This window comes from Alosa sapidissima, chromosome 9, assembly GCF_018492685.1.
Source record: "Alosa sapidissima isolate fAloSap1 chromosome 9, fAloSap1.pri, whole genome shotgun sequence".
NCBI classification, from domain to species: Eukaryota; Metazoa; Chordata; class Actinopteri; order Clupeiformes; family Clupeidae; genus Alosa; species Alosa sapidissima.
The window spans coordinates 11,590,461-11,602,960 of NC_055965.1; the positions used below are offsets into that span (position 1 = coordinate 11,590,461).

The 12,500-nt window shown below is 45.8% G+C and overlaps 1 protein-coding gene across 2 annotated transcripts in view; it reads left to right on the plus strand.

Moving 5' to 3' along the window:
- Window positions 1-12,500, plus strand: part of rin2b (Ras and Rab interactor 2b) — a 47,103-nt gene that overhangs the window by 24,338 nt on the left and 10,265 nt on the right. For both annotated transcript variants that reach the window (XM_042104549.1, XM_042104548.1), the window contains 3 exons: window positions 45-117; window positions 4,151-4,242; window positions 7,276-8,895. In XM_042104549.1, the coding sequence (XP_041960483.1) occupies window positions 45-117; window positions 4,151-4,242; window positions 7,276-8,895 (1,785 nt within the window). The remainder of the gene's footprint in view (window positions 1-44; window positions 118-4,150; window positions 4,243-7,275; window positions 8,896-12,500) is intronic.

The window sequence follows — 12,500 nt, forward strand, 5'->3', positions numbered from 1 at the left end:
AAGTAACTGTCTTTTTGTCTCATTTTTTCTTGTCTATCCATCAGCGTTCTCTCTGGAAGGTTCCGGAATCAGCTTTGCTGATCTGTTCCGTCTGGTGGCCTTCTACTGCATCAGCAGGTAAAGCACAACCACACACACACACACACACGCACACATACATACACACACACACACACACATACACACACACACACAAACAAACAAACACATGCTGCTTGTATAAGACAAGCATGTGACAAGGTTTCTGATAAACACACTTTGGGACCTGTACATTTTGGGAAATGTTATTTTGACACCAAAGACTCTAAAAAAAAAAAAAAACCTGAGAGCATTGACCTCATGGCACAGTCATGTTCTGTACATTAATCTATACATTTGTCATTTTCCTTTACACATTGTTTACAAGTTCAAGTGCATTCTCTTACTTGCTCTCTTTCTATATGATTCCTACCTTTATTCAGTGGAATTGTAAATACGTTTGTAACTCACTTCTCTTAACTTCTAACTCACTTCTCTCCTTAACACACTTTGTGTTTGTGTTTGTTAGACTGTGATGACCACACACACACACATCTCTCTTTCTCTGTCTCTCTCTGTCTCACACTTAAACAACCTCGGTAACCGTGGCTACCTATGAAAGCATCCTGCAAAGAGAAACAAGTATAACAAGAATAACAAGTGCAATGATAGAGAAACAACATTCTCTTTGACTCTCTCTGTGTCTCTCTGTGACTGTTAGCAGCCTCTTTCTTTCTTTCTTTCTTTCTTTCTTTCTTTCTTCTTTTTCTCCATATATCTTTCTCTCTTTGGTTCTCTAGCTGTCTTTCTCTTCTCAGCACTGCTCTGTGTTGTGACTCACCTTCTGTCACACACTGTTAGCTCTGTTTGCTGCTGCTGAAGACTGGGCACAGCAGGGGACAACTTAGTTTACGCTGTCGGGAGCACAGATTTGTTAGCAGGCCGGCCTGTGTGTGTGTGTGTGTGTGTGTGTGTGTGTGTGTGTGTGTGTGTGTGTGTGTGTGTGTGTGTGTGTGTGTGTGTGTGTTTAAATATGCGCTTGAGAGAGAGATTGTGTGTGTGTGGGGTGTGCACATTTTGTTTTTAAATATTCACTTGAGAGAGAGAGAGAGAGAGAGAGTGTGTGTGTGTGTGCAGAAAGTGTGAGTGTATGTCTTTGTTATTGTGTCTGTATGTGTGTGTGTGTGTTTTGAATTTGAATTGTTTTGAAAGTGTGCTCTCTCTGCAATGTGTATCTGTCTGCAATGATGTGCATAGGTTTGTGTGTATGTGTCTGTGTGTGTTGTTTATGTTTGTGTTCCTATCCTGTATATGTGTTTGTGTGCAAGTGTGCATGTCCGTGTGTATGTGTGCGTGCTAGTGACAGTGGCGTCCAGTCTCACTTCTGCGTCTGTGTCCGGCTGGCTCGGCCTGGGCGCTGCGCCTCCTCTGCTGACCCGTCCGTAGCGCACGAGCGAAAACACAGAGCCATGCGATCGCAGGCCGCAGGCCGCAGGCCGCAGGCACACTCCCACTTCCTCACCAGTACTTGAGAACGCCAGCGCACTCGCTCACCACACACTGGAGCAGTCACAGGATCAGGGTCAAGTGTGCTTACTGTAGAAGCTGTAGATCGGTGCTGGTGCACTCAACGCAATGGTTTTAGCATTATATTACATTACATTACATTACATTACATTTGGCTGACGCATTTTTAACCAAAGCGACTAACAACATGGTAAACAGTTTAAGTTTTAAAGCAATTCTCTCAACAATTTTATTAGGACAATTTAAAAACGGTAGAGTACAGTAAGAATAAGTGCATCAGTGAGTGCTGTTTTTAAACAGTTGAGTGTCAGTTCAAGACAGGTGGTAAGTGCTAGGATCAGCAAGACTTGTTGTAAGTGGTGCTATGAGGAGATGTTCTCTAAAGAGGTGGGTCTTCAGGAGTTTTTTGAAGATGGAGAGGGATGTCCCTGCCCTTGTAGGAACTGGCAGTGTGTTCCACCAACAAGAACAACAGATGAGAAAAGTTTGGATTGGCCTGAGCGTACCGGTGGCATCAAGCTAACAAGTAGCATCAAGCTAACAAGTGCAGCACAACACCTGCATACTTCACAGCACTGTGAATTGGTGATTGGGTGAATGCTGTGACTGTAGAGAAACACAGAACAGCACAACATGACTATACTATACTAGCAAAACAATACTACGCATTAAACGTATCTTTGTATAGCACTGTATAGAATTGTGTAGCACATGTATAGCATGCAGCACATAGAGAAATGACAAGACAACCAAAGACAGTGTGAAGTTGTGGAAGAAGTCCTGTTACAGTAAAAAGTGCCTGTAGGTTTTAAGTTTTTCTATAAAGTGTGTTTTACTTTAGTCTCGGCTTGACCTCAGCTGCCCTTTGGTCTGTTTGGCCGGTGTTTAGAGAACTAAGCCCAGTTATCTCAGCCCTCCCCACCGAGAGACGGGGAGGAGTGGTGGGCTGGACGCTATGCCGGGCTACGCCCACTCCCACTGTGGCCCGCAGGAAACCGGACTCTGTCCCACAGTCCCACGGTCTCACGTCCGCAATCCCAACTGATTCTGATTCACAGTCAGCTTTGAGTTTACATGCACTTTCAAAGGCGAATGTAACAAGAAATCCAAACAGTTCTGGATTCACTGACTGTCCACAGTCACTGTTAGTTAAAAAAAATAGCTTTACAAAAACATTACAAACTCCAACGAAGTTACATAGATAAACATCTTTTTTGGGGGGCTTTGTTGCCAAAGCTTTTCCGAGACGCTCAGTATGACACTGTGCTATCACAGTGCTGCAGTGCTGGGCCTCCACCAACTGTGAACCAATTTTTCTGGGAAGCTTTCACAAAAGCGTTGGCTGGAGGAATGCCATGTTTTGTTTTCTAAGGGAAACATGCAACACATCCATCACACTTCAATGCAACATAACACAAATCGGAAAGCAGTCTGTTAATGAAGATGGCAGCATGCACGGACACAGCGGTTCACGGCTCTCTGACTTGGTGCATGTTGTTTTGCGATTTTAGTATGTTGTGTTAGAAAGCGCTAGTGTCAATCTGCCCCAATCGAGAGTGTGATAGCACACTCCATCACTGTGCGGTCTGCTGTGCTGCACAGTGGCTGATAAGGAGAAGCTGCAGAGGGTGATAAAGATAACATTTAAATATGACGTTTTCTATCTACTAGATAGGATCTTCCCCCCAGGATCTTCCAACTTAGATTCAAGACTTTTTAATACCACTTTGAATCAAAGTGAATTTTAAAACCAACTTCGTAACTGTCCGAAAAAATCCTGCCCGCCCTGGATGACATGGCCAGCTCTCGATTCCTCTCTAGAACGAAAAGGATCATCAGAGCCCACCTCCTTCCCGCACACCGCCTGCTCACCCATCTGCCCTCTGGAAGGACACACAGAAGCATCTAGTCATTTTTTTTTTTTTTTTATGGACAGAGAACCAAACCAGCAGATAAAAACAGAAGGTTCAATTTCTGAAATCTTGAATCTTGGGGATCAATAAAGTATCTATCTATCTATCTATCTATCTATCTAGAGATATCTATCTATCTATCTATCTATCTATCTATCTTTCTATCTATCTAGAGATATCTATCTATCTATCTATCTATCTATCTATCTATCTATGACTCAATAAAACAATGTTAAAATTCCTCAGTTCATGATAAAAGTACATGCGCTTAAGTGCAATACTCTTTCCATGTGAAATAGACTGTCTGTATTATACCTTTCTATGTTATTAATGTATTACAATGCCACGTTCACTGTCCTTGTCCTGAGTGTTTAGTTCAATCTTGTTTTTTAGCTGTGTTTTTATTGTTATTGTTTTACCCAAAATGCACTTTATCAGATGTAGCAACTCCAATTTTGTCGCACAGGCGACTGTACAATGACAATAAAGGCTATCTATCTATATCTGTCTATTTCTCCAGGCTTGTCCTATATGTAGGTCAGAGTGAAATAGTATGTACTGACATTCTTATAACATAACAGGAATCTATATATCTTTTGGCTGTTTTGTTTGTCCTGTCTTGTTGAGTTTAGTTTACCTTTTGCCCACTGTGTCGTTTGACCCACATTGTGTTTCTTGTGTTTCCTGCGAAGGGATGTGTTGCCCTTTACCCTGAAGCTTCCGGAAGTGGTGGCCACGGCTAAGAGCCAGGCAGAGCTGGAGGAGATGGCCCAGTTAGGAGCAGGTATGGTGGGACACCAAAGGCCCTCTCTTTCTGATTATCTCCAGAGATCAGAGAAACATATGTGTGTGGATAGAGAGATATGAAGGTGTTGGTTCCAAAACGCTATATCTCCATTTTTGAAAACATTGATAAGCCATGTTATTTAAGGTAATATTGCAATTGTGTTGTATCGATTGAGTTAAGATAAATCAAATAACAATAACCCAATTACAGTTCCACTAAAATTACTTGAAGATCAAAATAAAATAAAATAAATATTTATGAAAATTCATTAAAATATATATATATATATATATATATATATAGCATTTTGGAACCAAACTCAGAGAGAGAGATAGAGAAAAAAGAGATGAGATAGATAGTGTTTTTGCGTCTTATAAAAACAAGAGTTTTCTACACTAAGTTTTAAGTTTTCTGGGATGTCAAGGTTGTTGAAAGTGTAAACACAGGTGTTGTTTTTTAACAATAAAACCCTCATGTTGCTTCAGTGATGTGGGTGGGGTCGGGTGGGAAAGTCTGCAGTGGAGAGTAATTTGTGCATGTGTTTGTCTCTGTCAAACAGCTCTTACTGCAGCTAAAGGCAGTGTTATTCAGCTCAAGGCACAGTGTTAAATACTGGAAAGTGTTGAACACTACACAGTGTTGAATACAACATTGTGTTAAATACTACACCGTGTTGAATACTGCACCGTGTTGAATACTGCACAGTGTTGAATACAACAGTGTGTTAAATACTACACAGTGTTGAATACAGCAGTGTGTTAAATACTATACAGTGTTGAATACTGCACCGTGTTGAATACTGCACAGTGTTGAATACTGCACAGTGTTGCATACTACACCGTGTTGAATACTGCACAGTGTTAAATACTACACCGTGTTGAATACTGCACTGTGTTAAATACTACACAGTGTTGAATACAGCAGTGTGTTAAATACTATACAATGTTGAATATAGCAAAGTGTTAAATAATGCACAGTGTTGAATACAGCACAGAACTGCACAGTGTTGAATAGAGCAGTGTTAGATACAGTGTCATTCTCAGTCCTGCTGAGCTCCCTGTGAGTAATCACAGGACTGTGGAGGGTATTAGAGGGCTGGGGGGAGAGAGGGAGGGTGTGGTGGGCACTGGGAGGCCTCCTAAAGCGACGTCTCTCCTCTAGGAAAACACCAGGCACGGGCTTCCCCACAGCAGACGCCCAGCGCTCTCTCTCTCTCTCTCTCTCTCTCCCTCTCTCTCTCTCCCTCTCTCTCCCTCTCTCTCTCTCTCTCTCTCTCTGCCAAGAGTTTCCATAGAGCAGGCATACTCTATTCCTGTGGAGAGATCTGTGTGTGTGCGTGTGTGTGTGTGTGTCTGTGTGTGTTTCTTTGCATGTATATCAGTGTTTAGGATGTGTTTAAAGATGTGATTCATCCATTGCAGGAAGATCCCTTTTCCATTTGCTTTGGTGTTATTTAAAGGTGCACAAAAATGGACCTACGTGGGAAAACACCACATATGCATCATGAGTAAATGGTGGTGGTTAAAGGACAATTTAGAGTCTATATAAGAGTACTGTTGCTCCTGCAAAACATCCTTATGCCTGGTTGGCTGTGAGAGGATTGGTAAGAATGGTCCCTCACTAGCTCTGCCTGTTGAACTTGTTCAGGTGCGTTACTGTGTGCTTTCTGCTTGTGTAGGTAGGCCTACTCCGTTCATGGTTGTCGTCATTCGCTTCATACAGTACAAGCACAATAGACAGTCAGCCAGGCAGTCCTGTGAAATAGGATCCCTTTTGAAAGCTACAGTACAGGCCACTCAAAGATCACAGATGACTATGGGACCATGAGGTAGTCTTCATATCTGTGATTCAGAGATTGCATTCAGATGGATGCCTATGCATTTACAGTGAGGGTAAGACCATACATTAGGGTCAGTATGCCTTGGTGAGATATTGTTATTGGCAGATAACGTAAACCGTGTACATTAAACTGTAAAGAATCGATCAACTAGCTTAATGGGTGTTGCAAGAGTCATGTGCAGTTGCACTGAGATTGCATTGTTGAATTAGTGTGAACTGGATTCTGAAAAGAACTACCCTGAGGATGAGCTCACCTCCGCACATGACTGACTGCCCTAATTATAGAAATAATAAATGTATCCTGGACACGTTTATCAGAAAAAAAGTTGCAAACACTTATAGACACCAGCATCCACAGAGCTAGAAGGGTCAAGGCTCAGGAAACACACACACACACACACACACAGATCCTGCATCGCGTCAAAACAGAAACCCGGCTAAAGGGAAGGAAGAGAGGGAGGGAGGGCGAGCTGATGGACGGTGGGGGAGGAGAGAAACAAGAGAGAGCGAGGGAGCAGAGGAAAAAAAAGAGAAGAGAGGAGAGGGAGGGAGGGCGGGGAAAAAAGAGGGTCACCTCAGCTCCAAAGTCCGCCTACCCTGGCTATTTGCATGAGTGAGTCAGTGGAGGCTGGGCGTCTATGTGTGTGTGTGTGTGTGTGTGTGCGCGCGCGCGCGTGTGTGTGCGCGCGTGTGTGTGTGTGTGTTTCGGCATTTGTGAATCAGCATTGGAACCAGCTGCAGCTCTGCCACGGCTGCTCTGCCACTGTGGATCAGTGGGCCAGCGCAAGACCTCTACCAACCAGAAACGAGGGAGGAGGAGGAGAAGAAGAAGAAGAAGAAGAAGAAGACAATATATCAGACAGAAGGAGGAGTGGTAGACAGAGTTATTGGAGGACAAGTTGCTGGAGACATTGAGAAGGAAGAAAAACAAAAAGCTATGGAGAGAGAAGAAGCTATCCTGTGCTAGCTATCCTGCGGCTCAGCTTTCTCTCCCTCTCATGCTAACTTTAGCATCTATGGATTAATCACTTCATGGTTCGTATTGTGAGGGGCAGTTCTCTCCGATTCTGGGACTTGCACTGTAGAGGGTGTTGACTATTTTGTGTCATTTTTGTGTTGTTCTGTTATTGTTTATTTCTTTCTCTCTGTTCTTGTTTTCTCTCTCTCTCTCTCTCTCTCTCTTTCTAAAAGGCTTCTGGGACTCTGGTCCACACGGCAACAGACGAGCCTCCTCTTCCTCCTCCTCTTCCTCCTTCACCTCTTCCCCGCCCCGCTGCCTCTCCCAGGGCCGAAGGCTCAGTCCTCGGCGTTGCGGAGTTCCAGTGGAGGAAGAGAGCTCTCGCTCTGCACCGGCCCACCAAGAGTCTCCTCTAGCTGGGTCGCTCGCTGGCGCGCCCCCTCCCCAGCCTCACCACCACCACCACCAGCACCACCAGCACCACCAGCCCCTGGACAAGAGCCAGTCCAGCACTGCCGCGCTGTGCTTCGTCAACCCTCTCTTCCTGCAGACCCATCGGCCAACCCATCGGCCGCTCCAGCCGGACACTTGGGCCTCCGAGGGCCCCTCGAGCCCGGGCGAACCGAACTCTAGCGGGAAGCCTCGGGCACCCCCACCTCCGAGACCTCCTCCCCCGCGGTCGTGGCCCCAAAGACCCCGAGCCTCTACGGCCTCCGTCCCTGTGCAGAGGACGATGCTCCAGACTGCCAGCCCCTTTCACAGCAGCGCCACTTCCACCTCCGCCCCCACCGGGCATCCACAGTCTCCACAGAGGTCTCCACCTGCCTACATGGGCACCAGCCACAGCAAAAGTCGGGGCGCCACCAAGAAGCCCGGCCTGCCCATCCCCGTGCCCCGGCTGCAGCCCAAGAAGAAGCTGCCCGACGTGGACTCGCACTACTGCCACATCGCCCTGGACGACGAGACCATCGCCAAGGCGCTGGCGCAAACCAAGCTGCCCCACCACAGGGGGCCCGTGTTGTCGTTGTCGCCGCCGCCGCTGCCCGGAGGAGGGGAGGGCGGTCGCGGTCACGGACACGGTCACTCCAGCAGCCCGTCTTCTCCCAGCCCGAGTCGGAGTCCGAGCTCGAGCCCCACCAGGAAGCCCGTTCAGCACCACCAGCCGCCGGCGCAGTCCAACTCGGGCAGGGAGCAGCGGCTCAGCTGCCTGAGCTTCTCCACCACCACCACCTCCTCGTCCTCGTCCTCGGCCTCGTCCGGCGGCTCCCAGGGGGGCCTCTCCCCCGGCCACCGCGGCCTCCAGCGATCGCCCGCGCTCCGGGGCCGAGCCCCTGCGGAGCACAGCAGCGAGGACGACGGAGATGAGGATGAGGAAGACGAGGAGGAGGAGGAGGAGTATGACGACGACAACTACGGCGTGGGGCTGGAGCAGGACCTGCAGCTGCGTCTCCAGGCGCCGTACCGCTATCGCGGGCGCCTAGCGCTCCCCGGCCGCGGCGGACCGCGCTCCCTGCAGGGGCCGACGGCCCTGCACATCCTCCCGCGCGCGCTCAAGGGACAGTTCCGCAAGGTGAGCGGCATGCTGGGATCGCTGGCCACCACGCCCGAGCGCAGGGCCGTACGGCGCGTGGCCGAGCTCGCCCGCAACAAGGGCTCCTACTTCGGCTGCCTGGTGCAGGACTACGTCAGCTTCATGCTAGAGAATGGCGGTGGGGCAGCCGGTGGCCTGCACACCTCCGCACTGGACCTCCTGCAGACCCTCCGCCACTTTATCACGCAGATGAAGGCCTACCTGATCCACAGCTCCGAGCTTCAGCCGCCCATTGAGTCCTTCATCCCAGAGGACCAAATAGGTAAGACTCTTAAGAATCTTCAAACTTTCCCCTTTTTTATCATTTGAGGGACCTAATCTTATAATCTTACCATATTTTACAATCTCTTCTTATCATAACAGCTGATTATAACACTTCAATGATATATAATTAAATTAGATTATAATCACATCAATATGTCTTTTCATATATTGAGTTTTCAGTTAGGACTGAATTAGCGCTTGGCAAGTGTTAGCATATTAGCAGGATGCTACACTGTGAGAGCATGAGTAGTAAAAAAGACACCCAGTTTCAGCTTGTATTCTCAAACCCTCTGGAAGTTGTCTGTAACTTACATGGGTAAATACCATCTGATACAAACATCCCGTGGTGATTCTGTGTGCTATAGTGTATGTGATTGAGAAATCCCTCCGAGAGAGATCCTCTGAGTTTGAGTACAAGTCACTGCGACAGTGACTAACCGTGCTCTGTTATTTTTGGCTGGAGAGCTTCACGCTGTATGAAGCTCTCGTCAGGTGGATGCCAACTGAGTAAGCACATAGGAATTGAAGGATCGCAAAGCCACAAGGCCGTAATGAGACATGACCTCTTTATATGGAGCCAGTGGTGCGGCTGGGTGGTTTTGTCACAAAACAAAACAAAGTCAAAAAAGAATGCATCCACTGCCCTGTAACAAATGCATGATCAGCTGAGTGAAAGACGTGTGTGTGTGTGTGTGTGTGTGTGTGTGTGTGTGTGTGTGTGTGTGTGTGTGTATTTGAGAGAGAGAGTATGTGAGTGAGTGAGTGACTGAGTGTGTGTGTGTTTATGTGTGGTATGTGTATTCTGAGTGGACACTTCTTGCCTCCCAGATAAAAGTTTTCATTTAGACATGAAAGGTTGTGTGCAGTGCAATGTTTATTAATGTGTATGGGCCATGTTAGGCCACGTTTTGTTCTTTGTGCAGAACGACAAGCCAGGCCTTGTTCAGAGAGACGGATGGCTGAAATGAAAGGGATTCCTTCTAATACAGGGCGTTGAGCCACTGTACAGAAATGAAAGATTGACCTCAATGGAAGAGCAGTGTACTGTAAAAAAAAAAAACTCAATGAAAAGATGTCTAGGCTGTATTTGTCACCTGTTTCACCTATATTGGGCCTTTACATTTAATATAATGAGCAGATTTGGTTGAAGTAAGATAGGCCTACATCAAGAAAAATGTGAAAATATATTCTGTTAAGTATTCTATGAAGTATTAGCATGTAAGTATTCATTTATAAGTATTTTACTCTGCAGAGGGGTTAACAAAGGCTCCATAAGCAGACATGAAGGGCTCATTAGAGTCATTGTGTCCTCAGGACTGGGATATTTTGGACGGAGGTATTTTGGACTGAGGTGGTTGGCAGACTGCTGTGAACTCGACTTGTTTTCGGCAGTGCTGGAATCCACGGGCACTTTAGAGAATGTTCGCTCTTTGAACACATACTGCTCCTCTGAAGATGACAGTGTGGTTGGAACGCTCATGGTTGTGTAAAGGTTACCTTCCAAAAATGGGAATAGTGTTTTGTGAAAGCACTGAAAAGAACCCCAATGGGTTTGCAAAGAACACAGACATGGTTCCCACGGGTCGTGGGATTTCTGGAATATCAAGGAATTTTGGAAAGTCTATTCCACAATTCCATGGAATGAACATTGCCAAAATACATTAATACAAATATTCCCACGGATAACTGGTGTATATCTGGTTATTAGCTTTACTGCTTGCTTAGCCCAACTTTGTTTATTCAGTGCCCATCTCTTGCTCTAAAAAAGTAAAAGATTCTTGAACACTACGCGAATGCCAAGTCATTGGTCTGTATATTTACCATTCATTATAGGAAAGCATGGAAATTAATTTTTTGGTCAGGAAAAGTCATGGAATTTTACATTTGACTTAGAGTGGCAACCCTGTAAGAAATCATATCAAGTATGTTCGGTCATGATAAGTGGCCATTGTTTTTTTTTAAACTCTAGTTTTCTTTTTGTTTTTGATTAGTAATTTACATAGAGGATGTGTTTCATGAGGATCTTATCTAGTGATGTGAAACAAAACATTCCAGAAACAAAACATTTTGATGATCAATCCAGTCCACATAAAGGCTTGACTGGAGGCAATGTTTTGGTGAGGAGTACATGGCAGACATAAGCAAACAACTTTCCTGTAGCCTTTTAGTCCAGGAAGTGTTTACACATGCAGATGGGGGCCGAATACACTGTCAACATAGCGTGAGTTATGAGTGTCCGAGAAAGAGAGAGAGAGAGAGAGAGAGAGAGAGGGAGAGAGAGAGAGAGAGAGAGAGAGAGACTATCCGTGTTTGTTTTGAAGCTCTTATTTGCATAGTATAATACTGAGTTGCCTCAGGCATATTGCCAGTCAATGGACTCAGTTCTGTTTCCATTCTAAAACACACGATTGCAGTGCTCCTCAGTGTTATTTTAGGAAAGGGAAGTGACACTATAGTCTCCGAGCAGTGCCTGTTGATTCAGTATTCACGACACTGCAGTGTTTGATCTGAGAATAGACATATGATGGACATTGGACATCCGTCAGTAAGATTCCACTGAATGCATATCATTTTACCATAGTTGAATCATACTGATATTGCACATTGTTTTGTCTGAGATGGCTGTTGTGCAGTGCCAGTGTGTATCATGGGGAAGTGAAGAGCATTCTGGTTAACAGTGAGACTGGACTGAATGACAAACATTGTGCAACACTTGAAAGTCGTCAATGAGTGATGCCAGGAAAGAGCATGCCAGTCAGAGTGCGTTGTGTGCCTGGATCTTTGTAAAAGATCTTTGTGAAAGCCTTGTGAAAGATTTGAAGATGACTTGAGAAACATCATTCCCTCAGTGACTTGAGCGCCACAGCAAGAACTTGATCAGTGAAGTGGTACGTGTCAATATCATACAGTAGGTTGCATTTCGGGCAGTCCGTGTACAGCAAGGCTCAGGTGGGCGCTATGCGGTATTGACAGTGGTTAGTGAGGTTCCCCCTTCGCTGTAAAGCGCTTTGAAAAAAATCATGTCATGATTTGAAGCTGACACTAGAACCATTTGGGGCCCACAGGATTGGCCCTTTGTAGGAAAGAATTTGGCCACCTCCGCTCTAGAACACCTTGCTCTAGAACACCTTTCACTCAGTGACCTGAGCACCACAGCAAGAACTTGACCAGCGTGCCAGTATCACAGAGCAGGTTTCACTTTCAGGCAGTCCGTGTACAGCAAGTCTCTGGGAGGGAGAGGGATGGCTTGATTGGGTGGTTGATTAAATCTGTCTCTGTGAGAAAGCAGACAGGAGACACCAAGCGGCGTATGAAAGTTTCTTAGAAAAAGCCTGGACAATGGGCTGACTGGGAGTGACTGGAAAGTTGATTGGCTGCTGGAATGTGTGGGTCACATTCTTTGGCACTAGAGAGTCCTTCCAGCACCATATCCCATGAAGCATATCCAGTGAAGCTATATTAGTATACAAGCACTCACTTATGAAAACATATCAGCAGAGGTCAATTACAGTAGTAATATATAACATATTAATACCTAAATGCCCCGGTGTATTAACCTCAGAACAAATTGAATCACAGCTAAAAGTTGTTATGCTAAGAGAG